The following is a 12,688-nucleotide window of genomic DNA, read 5'->3' as shown; positions in this document are numbered from 1 at the left end:
TGGACAGAAAGAGTCCAGATAACTTTCTGGTGCATGTTGGGTGGCAGACAGTGGGGGGTGGGAAAGGAGCGGGATTCTCTCTCACAGCCCAGGCCAAGGGGCAGAAACTTACGGTCAACCCACCTGGCTCAGAGAGCCCCACCCTCCCACGAGCTGTCACCCACTCAGCCTCGTGCTCTGGTCTCTCGGCTGAATAACCAAGCGCTCTCAGGCCCAGCTGGTGTTTGTCTCGATGAGTGTTTTTCTCCTCTCAGCCATCGGTTGATTTGCTGCCCCTGTTGGGGTTGTTTATACACACGGGGACTTCCCGCCGGACACCTGCTGCTCCGCAGGAGGGCCGAGGGGACAGCCCGGAGCTACAAACAGACCCTGTTTTCTTCCGGGAATGGAAACCGAGAGGGGCCGGAAAGCCGAGCTGGGAGTGGCTGAGGTAGCAGGGTAACCGCAAGCCGTATGTGGCAGCTAGATGTTTTCTTATGATGGGCTCCTCTCCTTTGCTGGCAGGGCCATGGCCCCTGGCTATCAGCGTGCCAGGGCCAGCCTCACATCCCATGGAAACTTGCGGCCATCTCCAGTAGGACCTAGTCATGGGGAAGAAGCATCCTCTCCACCTGCAGCTAGGACACCATACAGCAGGACTCTCCAAACTCCCCTGACCATCAAACACCTTCAGACCATCAGACATATACAATTTTCATAAGTCCTTGACATGGCTAATGGTCTAAATATGCTCATGAGGGCCATTACTGGTGTTCTGGCAACTAAATGGCTCAGTGATCCAGTCAATGACCTGGGAATAGTCCTGTTTGTCATGTAAGCTGAACTGCAATAGGTCCTAGAAAGACAAAAGGCCAGGCCATTTTGGAACTCGTATTTTTTACCCTCAAGGTGAGAAAAGGTTGAACTCAGTGCAAAGAATTTCCGCCTTGGGCAGAAAGGATTTAAGATGAGGGGAGGGGGAACAGGGGAGTTGCCAGACAATAGTAGACACCCCACTCTTACCGCCTAAGATGCCTCTTGCAAATATCTCAGACTGAACGGGGGAAGGATGGGTCCCAAACTGGGAGGCTGCTTCGTTTGTGACAGAGATGTTTAGAACACCTGTTTAGGTTCAGAATTTGCATGTACCAAGTTTCATGTTCTCTTTGAACTAGCTGGCGTTCTTTTGTTTATTTTAACTTGGTAACTTATTATTGTGTCCAGTTCTGGGCCGCCAAGTATAAAAAGAACGTGGAGGCATAAGAGCGGGTCCGGTGGAGGGCAACCAAAATGATTAAGGGGCTGGAGCACATGGCTTGTGAGGAGAGGATGAGGCATTTGGGCTTATTTAATTTGCAGAAGAGAAGAGTGAGGGGGGGATTTGATAGCAACCTTCAACTTCCTGAAGGGGGGGCTCTAAAGAGGATGGAGAGAGGCTGTTCTCAGTGGTGACGGATGGCAGAAGAAGGAGCAATGGCCTGAAGTTACAGAGCGGGAAGTGTAGGTTGGCTATTAGGAAAAACTGTTTCCCCAGGAGAGTGGTGAAGCACTGGGATGTGTTACTGAGACAGGTGGTGGAATCTCCATCCATCGAGGTTTTTATGTGCTGGCTTGATGAAGCCCTGGCTGGGATGATTTAGTTGAGGTTGATCCTGCTTTGGGCAGGGGGCTGAACTCCATGACCTTCTGAGGTCTCTTCCGGCCCTAGAAGTTGATGATTCTATGATCTCCGAGAGGTACTCATTCGTCTGTACCTTCACAAAACCATGCAGTCCTGTAGCACCATAAAGACTGACACATAAATGTGTTAGTTGATAAGGACAGCTTGTTTTAACTTTGATCTGACCGTCTTTACTTGCAATCACGTAAATCCTGTGTTTTACACTGAATATAACACAATTTTGGTTATTTTCAAGACCAGTGTGAATAAATGTTCCCTGGGGCGAGTAACCACTGAGTGTCTGTCTTTCCTGGGTAAAAGGAGCCCAAACTTCTGAGCTTTGGCTGTGTAAAAGCTTTACACTGGGTGAGATGGATTTATTTTGGCATTTTGGTCCCTTATGGTGGGTGGTTTCCTGGGTGCTGAATGCAAAGAACTGAGCTTCCCACAGAGGTGAGATATTATCGACTTCTGTGTTGTTCCACAGAGGGGCGGTAAGCCGAACTCTGCTCTTTGGCTGGGGGACACCCAAGGGTCTGGCCCACCAAGACAGGGTGCTGGGGAGCCCCAGAGAACAGGAATGGGGTAGTCTGGACTACCCCATGGAGATTTCTGTGCTCCAACGCATCACACCCTACATCTCAGGTGGGTTTGAGCATCAATACGGCTGAATGAGCCCTATCTGCCCTGGGCTCATGGTGGGCATGTAAGAAGGTCCCCAGATGTTAGACGGATCCAGGCCCACCGAGGGATGGAAGGACAGGTTGTGGGAATAGCACCCAAGCACTGAGGGACCTGTGAGCTGGGGGACCTCACCCCTCAGAATACACAGGCCACCTCCTGCCCCATTGGCACCCATGGGAGTGGGGCCAGGACCACACCCACCACGTCTCACCCTGGTGGCTCTGCAAAGTCCCCCCTCCGAGGGGCTGAGGGGTGAAAGTTCCCCGGGCTGCAGATGGGTCTGACACAACAACAGGCCAGAGGAAGGAGATGCGGTTGGATACACCCCGGGGCGACTGGCAATAACAGCCCTGAGAGCTCACCCTCCACTCTGCCCCTCCCCGTAGCACCAGACCTGAGCAGCTGCCAGCCCGGCGCTGGGTGCACGAACACAGGACAGCTCATGTCCATGTGTCCGCCCATTCTCTGGGCTGCTGTCTGTCTGTCCGGCACTCTGTCTGTGTGCCTGGCAAGCTGTCCATTACTCCAGACTGGGTGGAATTGTCTAATGGCCCTGGTAAACCCTCATTGACTGACCTACCTGTCCTTACCATGTGTAATGACATCTATCTATCTATCTATCTATCCCCATACACCATATCTATCTATCTGTCCCCATACACCGTATCTATCTATCCCCATACACCGTATCTATCTATCTATCCCCATATACCGTATCTATCTATCCCCATACACCATATCTATCTATCTATCCCCATACACCGTATCTATCTATCCATCCATCCCCATACACCATATCTATCTATCTATCCCCTTCCACTGTATCTATCTATCTATCTATCCCCATAACCTGTGTCTATCTATCTGTCTATCCCCATACACCGTATCAATCTATCTATCTATCCCCATATACCGTATCTATCTATCCCCATACACCGTATCTATCTATCCATCCATCCCCATACACCATATCTGTCTATCCCCATATACTGTATCTATCTATCCCCATACACCGTATCTATCTATCCATCCATCACCATACACCATATCTATCTATCTATCTATCCCCATACACCGTATCTATCTATCTATCACCATATACCGTATCTATCTATCCCCATACACCGTATCTATCTATCCATCCATCCCCATACACCATATCTGTCTATCCCCATATACCGTATCTATCTATCCCCATACACCGTATCTATCCATCCATCCCCATACACCATATCTATCTATCTATCTAACCCCATACACCGTATCTATCTATCTATCCCCATATACCGTATCTATCTATCCCCATACACCGTATCTATCTATCCATCCATCCTCATACACCATATCTATCTATCCCCTTCCACTGTATCTATCTATCTATCTGTCCCCATAACCTGTATCTATCTATCTATCTGTCTATCCCCATACACTGTAACTATCTATTCATCCATCCCCATACACCATATCTATCTATCTATCCCCTTCCACTGTACCTATCTATCTAACCCCATAACCCATATCTATCTATCTATCTATCTATCTAATCACACTATGCTGAAATATTAAACCAGCTACCTGTTCTCTGCAGAATTCTCTATCTGTCCATGTTCTCAAACTCCCACTTTTTGTATCTCAGTGAATATTTTCTTTAAAAAGTCCCTGGTGCCGGCACACTTATGGAAAAGCCCCTCTCCTGTCTTGTTCTTTTAATCTGATTGCTTTGCGGTGGACGAAGAGGTTTCTTCTTCTCCAGAGGTTCCTGTAACGTGTCCCAGGTGATTGCCGAGAGATTTCAGCCCCAATATTTCACACAGGTATTTTTGAAAATGAGTGAAGCATGGGAAAAATTATGCATTTCTTGTAAACAAGTATTTATTAGTAATGAGTCTGTTTACAAAGCCACCTTGCTCGTGCCAACAGCTTTGAACGTGGGTTTTAATAACACAGTTAAGAAGGAAGCTACTGAGTCACATATCGATCCCTTGTGACCATGGAACATAAGATCATCTTGTAATAGCATATTTTAAACCAGTAACATCATACATATGAAATCTCAATAAAACCCCACCCCGTATTATTCATTTTCTTTATAAATAAGTTTCAGTAGCAACTCTATTGCTTATAACCTGACAAAACAATTTATATTGCTTCATGAAAAAATGTCAGTATCATTAAAAATAGCTACTCTTACTTCAGGAGCTTTCTAAACTCATAATATACCATAGGATTTACTCTTCTGTAAACTCATACAGGTAATCGGATTATATTAACGGAGCAATCTGAGCTGAATTTCTGCTCTTTCTATGTATCCGTAAAGAGAACTCTAATTTTCCTCGCTTTCTTCTGAAATAAATATGGATTTCTCCATATGTATTTATTAAACATTATTATTATTATAGAGAAATTTTATTTTCCTTATGTCACTGTGAAGTGTCCTATGATTAAAACATAGAACGAGAACCTAATCACACTTAATGAAATAAAAAAAGACATTCTAATTTGAAAACTTAAATTCCAAGTTAACCTAATAATATTTAAATCTCATTGGGTTTTGATGACTCAGATTTCTCTATGCAGGGTACCTTTCTCATTATTTTCTAATCTTGATCGATTTTAAAATCAGGATAAGGAGACAAAGGGGAAATATTTATTATGATTCATAAGAATGAAGTTGCATGGGAGCAAGAAGATTGTCTGTTTTTTCGCAACCTATCTCTTTCTAAATCACTTCCGAGCAATACACATTCTTTTAGGAAGTGTTGTCCGAACACCAGGACGAAATTGAATTTTTAAATCAAACTCTTTCCACACTTGGTTCATTTTCAGACGTAAACGGCCCTCTATCATTTTTGAGTTCTGTTCCACCCGATGCACTCCAACGGGCAGATACAGTCATAGATCTCTGTTAAAATGATTTGTTCTGCGATCGTTTATTACTAAAAGTGGATGACGAGTTTTAGCCATTAATTACTAGGTTTCTTTAAGGAAAGATAAGACATTACCCATCAACTGCTCAAAATGCACCCGAAATAATTATTCAACAACCAAATTTAGTAATTCATTAATATACATTTGTCATTGATGATCTATAACCATGATTTTTAGTAATATTGCAGCATCTATCTGTCTATCTACCTCTCTATCTATCCCCATACACCGTATCTATCTATCTGTCTGTCTATCTATCTATCCCCATACACCATATCTATCTATCAATCTATTTGTCCCCATACACCGTATCTATCTATCTATCTATCTGTCTATCCCCATACACCATATCTATCTATCAATCTAACTATATATTTATCCCCATACACCATATCTATCAATCTATTTATCCCCATACACCGTATCTATCTATCTATCTATCTATCCCCATACACCATATCTACCTATCAATCTATCTATCTATCCCCATACACCATATCTATCTACCTGTCTGTCTATCTATCTATCCCCATACACCGTATCTATCTATCTGTCTGTCTATCTATCTATCCCCATACACCATATCTATCTATCAATCTATCTATTTGTCCCCATACACCGTATCTATCTATCTATCTATCTGTCTATCCCCATACACCGTATCTATCTATCTATCTATCCCCATACACCGTATCTATCTATCTACCTATCTATCTATCTATCCCCATACACCATATCTACCTATCAATCTATCTATTTATCCCCATACACTGTATCTATCTATCTATCTATCTATGTATCTACCTATCCCCACAGAGATCGATTCTCTCTCCTCTTTTTAATGCATCCCAAATATGAAAGACTGAAGGGTATTAATTAACAGTGATAAAGTTATGATAAATGACTAATTAGCAATCACTCGTATAAAGAATAAGTAATTATGAACCATCCATTCATAATTTTCGCATAATTCAATTAAAAACAGCTTCTTTTTTATTTTTAGTTGCCTGGTTTCAATTACTTACACGTACAAACATTCTTCTCTTATGTCATGTAAATAGGATATTTCTGTGATGTATTAGTTGTTAATTAGCAGCTAATAATTACTTACAGATTATATATTAGGCAGCTGGAGCACATTACTCATGAGGAGAGGCTGAGGGATTTGGGCTTATTTAGTTTGCAGAAGAGAAGGGTGAAGGGGGATGTGATAGCAGCCTTCAGTTTCCTGACGGGGGATCGAAAGCAGATGGAAAGAGGTTGTGACAGAGGGCAGAGCAAGGAGCAATGGTCTCCAGTTACAGAGGGGGAGAAGTAGGTTAGAGATTAGGAAAAACTCCTTCACCAGGAGGGTGGTGAAGCACTGGAATGTTTTCATGAGAGAGGTGGTGGAATCTCCATCCCTGGAGGTTTTTAAGTCCTGGCTTGACAAAGCCCTGGCTGAGATGATTAAACTGGGGTTGATCCTTCTTTCGGCAGAGGTCTGGACTAGATGACCTCCTGAGGTCCCTTCCAGCTCTAGGAGTTGATGATTTTATGATTTGTTGATTAGCTGTTAAGGGTGTTGGCCAACGTGGGCCTGACCCTGAATGGGAGAGAGAAGCAAGTTACAAAGAAACCCGAGGACCTCAGCTTCTTGTGCCCCTCCACCCATCCCCAGTTAGACCCCAGTGTCACTGGGAACGGGTGGAAAAGCCACTCCCGGGTATGACACAGCAACACGCCTAGGGGGGATTTCTTTCTTCTCTCTCTCCACCACCGTCGCCCTCCCAAGAGGCTTCGGGCAACGGCCCTGACTGCTCATCAGTATCATCACAACAACACTGCTCGGGCTGGGGGCCTGCCGGCGCCCATCAGCTGCGGTCGGTGGGCCGGAGCCCCAGCTGGTGCCAAGCCAAGCTCGGCGTGGTTACCCTGCCGGAGGAGCTGACCGCGTGGGTTATCCTGCCCCGACGGGGACGCAGACACACCACCAGCAGCGGTGTGACCTGCTGGAAGAACAGCCCCCATGTGTCCTGTCTGCGGTGGGCAGACCCACAGCTCCCTTCCCGGTGCTGGGCATGGAACCCAGGTGTCTCCACTCAACAGCTACGGTCCCAGCTCATGGGCTGGGCCGTGAAGCCCCTTCTCTGCTTTCCAGGCCCCCAGGAAAGTACCTTCAGCATCTCCTCAGCCCAGGGTGATCACCTGGGTGGGGGTGGGGGCCATCGCTCTGCAGATGGAGGGTGATGGCCTAACTCCAAATCCACCCGGTGGCACCCTCATTGAATGTGGCAGACTCCAAGCGTGCCATCCCGCCGAAGGGTGACCACAGGCAAATCTTCCACCCGTGTCCGGTGCCCATTGGTCAGGGCGCTGCGCCGGAGAGGCGGCCCAGCCAATGAGCAGCCTCCGCGTGTCCCATCGGTGGCTGGATTTGACCATGCAGCCCCATAAGATGTGGCTTCTCCCGGCGCCGGCTCAGCTCTGCACAGGGGACAGGCGTGAAGGTCGGCCATGCGTTGTCTCCAGGGTGTCATCCTGCTGCTCTCTCTGGCTGGTGAGTAACCCCACAGACCCGTCTGCTCCTTCGGCTGCCCGGAGGAGGGGCTGGGTCTTACGGGTCAGAGAAACTAAGGAAATCTGTCTGTCTGTTTGTCTGTCCTTCTATCCATCCCTGTACACCTCATCTAGCTATCTACCTAGCTAGCCATGTATCCCCATACACCGTATCTACCTATCCATCCCCATACACCATATCTGTCCATCTATCCATCCCTGTACACCTCATCTAGCTATCTAGCTATCTATCCCCATACACCTCCTCTGTCTACCACTCTCTCTCTCTGTCCCATGGATGGATGGATCTATCTATCTATCCACCCCAAACACTCACTCACTCTAGTGACCTATCTATGTGGTGCAGCATTTATTTTCATCTCTCTCCATCTTCACGATCGGTAGGTCTCCGTTCCACCTCTCGTTGGTGATGTCTCTCCACTAACGTTGTGTTTCCAGCCCTCTGCGGTCTCTCTCTGCCACCCTACTGCTCCGTGGGTGGGCCAAACGGGCAGAGATGACCTTCTGGTTTCTCTCATGCAGGTGGATGGGGCCAATACGCCTCCTTCAGCCAAAGCCCCTCGGTGATCTCGGTGTCTCCTGGACAGACGGCGACTCTGGAATGTGCCGTGGCAAACGTGGGAGCGGACAAAGTCCATGTGAACTGGATCCGGCAGAGCCCTGGACAGAAGCCGGAAGGGGTGCTGCTCTTCAAAACAGACCTGTCCGTTTACCGAGCTCCAGGGATCCCCGAGCGATACGTCCCCTCCAGAGATGCCTCCAACACGAAGTTCCTGCTCACCATCGGCGACGTCCAGGCAGGAGATGACTCCGTCTATTTCTGCTTTGCCTACTATACAGCTGCCGGAGTCCAGACCTGGGGAGAAGGGACCCGCGTGCGAGTGCTGAGTGAGTACAGGGCTGGGGGACATCTTTAGAATAGGACGATCCAGGGACTCATCCTTGGGAGATCTGAACTCGAGACGGCCGGTGTCTGCCCGTCTTCCCCGTCTCCGCCACAGGGAACCCACCCTGTCCCACCTCCCACAGGCCGCGTACCTCAGTGAACTGGAGCAGATCTGATGTTAGGGGTCCGTGGGCCAGGCAGGGAACTGTCCATTACTCATTCTCACTGAGATTGGTGGAAGACATCCAGGAGGTTCTCCATGGTGCCCAGAGAAGCCAGACCAGGAGTTTCTGGGGAAGCCAGAGGGTTGCTTGTCCCTTGCCCGCTGTGGGAAGAGATGGGAACAGGGCTGAACTGGGCTACAGTGGGGGATCAGGCATGTCGTGGGCAGGCCTCCTCGCAAAGGGGGGCAAAGGGGCTCCCAGTGGGGTTAAGGACGCTTCACCACTGCTGTAGCCCTGCCTGGGTCCTTTTCAATGACTGGGGGGAGCCCCGGAGCTGGGATTGGCGGAGCTGCGAGGCAGGAGTGGGAGGCGGAGGTTGTAACCGTGGGAGTGACTGGGGAGGGGAGAGCCGGGCTGGGAACAGAGGGGCCAGGCTGGGGAGAGAAGGAGGGACCAGGGCTGTGGGGAGCGAGGGGCAAGCGGGGTGGAGGAACGAGGGTGGGAGGTGAAAGGAGCTGAGGAGCCCAATGTGGGGGTGTAGGACTGCTGGGAGGCAGCGAGGGAAAGGAGGGCAGGAGGGAGATGGGGCTGCGACTGACCAGCGGTTCCTCTGATTGAGGGGTGCTCAGGGTTCTCTGCGAAGGGGCTTGTTGCAGCTCTGTCCGAGGGAGGGGAAACAGGGGACCCATTGGCTGTGCTGTCCTGGGGCTTCATCCTTGGTTCCTCCGGCCTGTATTTTATCTCCTGGGTGTCCCACCTGCTCTCTGGGGACCTGTTGGGTTTGGGTGCCCCATAGGAGTATTTTAAGAGGATCCCCCGGGGGCGCTGGCTGGGTGGGTTTCTAGAGTCTTGACTTGAACTCAACCCTTGTCCTCGGCGTGGAGCACAGGTCATCCCTAAGTCTCCTCCTCTTCACTCTGTCTCGCGACAAAACTTCTCGCTGACCCCAGGAGGACCCCAGTTTTGTTGTCCTTCACTCCCAGCAGATCTTCTCCATGTTGTCCGAGGTCTTCCTCTTGTCTGTTTGCCTTGCGGGTGCCATGGGAGAGCTGGGGAGGGAGTAGCCCTCTCGAAATAAACGAGAGGCGTTAATTCGTCAAAGCAACGATAACGAACCCCTAACGATGGGAGGAGAGATTGGCTTGGTGCTCAAGGTGAAGCCCGGAGAGGCGAGGCACTCGGCACTGGGAAGGGAGAGGGGGCTGGTGGTTAGAGCAGAGAGTCCTGGGACCCAGGTCTCCTGGGTTCTATCCCTGTCCCCCAGAGAGCTGCGAGGTCGAGTGGTGGGAGCCAACGACCCCGGCCATCTTCTCCAATGACCTCCCCATGCGTTCGCAGGAAGCGACCTGCCCCAGCCCAGCCTGCAGCTGTTCCCTCCGGCCCAGGAAGAAATGGCCACCGGCTCAGCCACTCTGACCTGCCTGGTGAGCGGCTTCTTCCCCGGCTACCTGGAGGTGCAGTGGACGAGAGATGGGAAGAACCAGACCGAGGGGGTGAACACGGGGCTGGCGCAGATGGGAGAGGACCAGAAGTACTTGGTGAGCAGCCACCTGACCGTAGCGGCCAGCGACTGGCGCTCAGGGAGCAGCTACGGCTGCCTGGTGAAGCACGAGTCGCTGGCGTCCCCGCTGGGGAAGACGGTCAGCGCCAAGGACTGCCAAGCACAATAGTCCAGTTTCAAGCCTCCTTTCCTGGGGCCTCGCCTGGTCCATCTCCCCCATCTGCCAGGCTGGGAGCCCCTGGGCCTGGAGACAGACTGTCTGTCCTTCTCATGAAGCAACCTCCACCACTCCCTGAGATACACCTGTCCATTTCTGACCCACCTCCTTCTATCCATCCATGCACACACCCATCCATCCACACACTTATCAATCCATCTTCATACACACCCATCCATCCTTTCCCAAGCACATCCATCCATCAGACCCCCCACGCTCTCCCTTCCCAAAAGCAGCCCCCAACTCCTGCCTCCCCAGCCGCTCAGGGAAAAGGCATTTCTGCCGCGACGGAAAAAGCAAAGACGAGAACAGAAATCTCCTGCCCAAGGCATTGCTGGGCACGCTGAAAAAGCAAGACAAATGTATCCCCACGGGGATTGTAATAAAATATGAACTTAGAGCATGTTATCTGTGGGTTGGCCATGGTATCTAACGGGCACTAGGGCAGCAAAGGGTGGGGTGTGGCGTGGACCGGGGGACTCCCTGGCCTGGCTGTTGGTGCCCTGGGGCGGGTGGGGAGAGGCGGGTCGGACGACAAAGCGAGGAAGGCCGACCCACTGCTGCCGAGCAAGTCCGTCCAGATGCCTTCAACAACTCAACACCAGCCAGGAATGCAACTGGTCATCGTCCTCCTTGTCCCCAGCCCTTAGTCCCTCCCGTGTCCGTCCGTCCAGCTGGCTCCTGTGGATTGAAGTATCCCTCCTTCTGGCTATGGCTCACCCAGCTCTGTCCGTCCATCCTGCCCCATAGGCCATGCCCCCGCCTGGTGCTGGGTGGGAACTGGCTTCTCCTTGGTCCTGGTCTCTGCCTGGCCCGGAGACAGCCGGACTCCCTTGCCTGCAGCTGGAGTGGTGCCAGGACTCCTGGGTTCTGTCCCAGCGCTGGCAGGAGGGTGAGGTCTGCTGGTCAGAGCAGGGAGACAGGAGTCCTGGCTTCTGGTCTTGTGGCTTAAAGCAGGTGTTTGCGGGGGATCTTCTCCAGCTTTGCTGGGGGGCAGTGAGGTCTAGTGGTCCCAGTGGGAGGAAAGCAGGGCTGGGAGAAAGGACTCTTGGGTTTTAGCTGTGGCCCCGGGAGGGCAGCGGGGCCAGGGGTGGGGGTGTTTGAAGCAGGTGGGAGGCCTGGGATCCAGGACTCCTGTGTTCTTGCCTGGTTTTGCATGGCAGTGATGTATACTGGTTAGAATGGGGAGCGGGTAGGAGCCAGGACTCCTGGGTTCTTGGAGGGCAGTGGGGGCTGGTGGTTAGAGCAGGGGGCCGGGAGCCAGGACTCCTGGGTTCTCCCTGGCTCTGGGAGGGCAGTGGGGGCTGGTGGTTAGAGCAGGGGGGCTGGGAGCCAGGACTCCTGGGTTCTCCCTGGCTCTGGGAGGGCAGTGGGGGCTGGTGGTTAGAGCAGGGGGCCGGGAGCCAGGACTCCTGGGTTCTCCCTGGCTCTGGGAGGGCAGTGGGGGCTAGTGGTTAGAGCAGGGGGGCTGGGAGCCAGGACTCCTGGGTTCTTGGAGGGCAGTGGGGGCTGGTGGTTAGAGCAGGGGGCCGGGAGCCAGGACTCCTGGGTTCTCCCTGGCTCTGGGAGGGCAGTGGGGGCTGGTGGTTAGAGCAGGGGGCCGGGAGCCAGGACTCCTGGGTTCTCCCTGGCTCTGGGAGGGCAGTGGGGGCTAGTGGTTAGAGCAGGGGGGCTGGGAGCCAGGACTCCTGGGTTCTCTCCCAGCTTGGGGGCGGGATGTGGAGGGTGCTGGGAGTCTGGACTCCTGTGTCCCATGGTAGACACTGAATCACACCAGCCCTGGTGCGGAAGGGCATATTCCCAAGACTTTCTGAACTCCAGCTTCCATCCCCGGCCCAGCCTACGCGTAACCCTACCCCTGGGGACTCCCGGCGCCTGCTGCCGCCCAGCTTGGGCTAAATATAACCAGGCCGAGACAAACACAGAGCAGGGCCTGCTGGGGACCGGGGATGTCCCAGGCACAAATGGGAGGGGGGCGGAGACACAGCCTGGGGCACCACTGGAAACTCCCCCACCCCCCCCCACTGGGGTCAGTAGGGTACTCGCCTGGCTCTGGGAGGGCAGTGGGGGCTGGGAGCCAGGACTCCTGGGTTCTCTCCTGGCTCTGTGG

The 12,688-nt window shown here is 51.7% G+C and overlaps 1 protein-coding gene and 1 long non-coding RNA gene across 2 annotated transcripts; one reads left to right on the top strand and one right to left on the bottom strand.

Moving 5' to 3' along the window:
• Positions 1-6,308: 6,308 nt before the first annotated feature.
• Positions 6,309-8,448, bottom strand: LOC142004770 (uncharacterized). Its single transcript, XR_012643032.1, has 3 exons — positions 8,131-8,448; positions 7,408-7,717; positions 6,309-6,836 (listed from the first exon to the last, which is right to left on the bottom strand). It is a non-coding gene; the product is annotated as an uncharacterized LOC142004770 (long non-coding RNA).
• Positions 7,662-10,986, top strand: LOC142004769 (immunoglobulin lambda-1 light chain-like). The gene is made up of 3 exons (XM_074982449.1): positions 7,662-7,790; positions 8,333-8,698; positions 10,199-10,986. The coding sequence occupies exons 1-3, from the start codon at positions 7,748-7,750 to the stop codon at positions 10,528-10,530; spliced, it is 741 nt and encodes a 246-aa protein (XP_074838550.1). The 5' UTR covers positions 7,662-7,747; the 3' UTR covers positions 10,531-10,986.
• Positions 10,987-12,688: the final 1,702 nt, after the last annotated feature.

The sequence above is a fragment of the Carettochelys insculpta genome, chromosome 32, assembly GCF_033958435.1.
Source record: "Carettochelys insculpta isolate YL-2023 chromosome 32, ASM3395843v1, whole genome shotgun sequence".
Lineage (NCBI taxonomy): Eukaryota > Metazoa > Chordata > Testudines > Carettochelyidae > Carettochelys > Carettochelys insculpta.
Note: the sequence above shows the minus strand (reverse complement) of the source record. Positions and strands in the feature narration are given on the sequence as shown.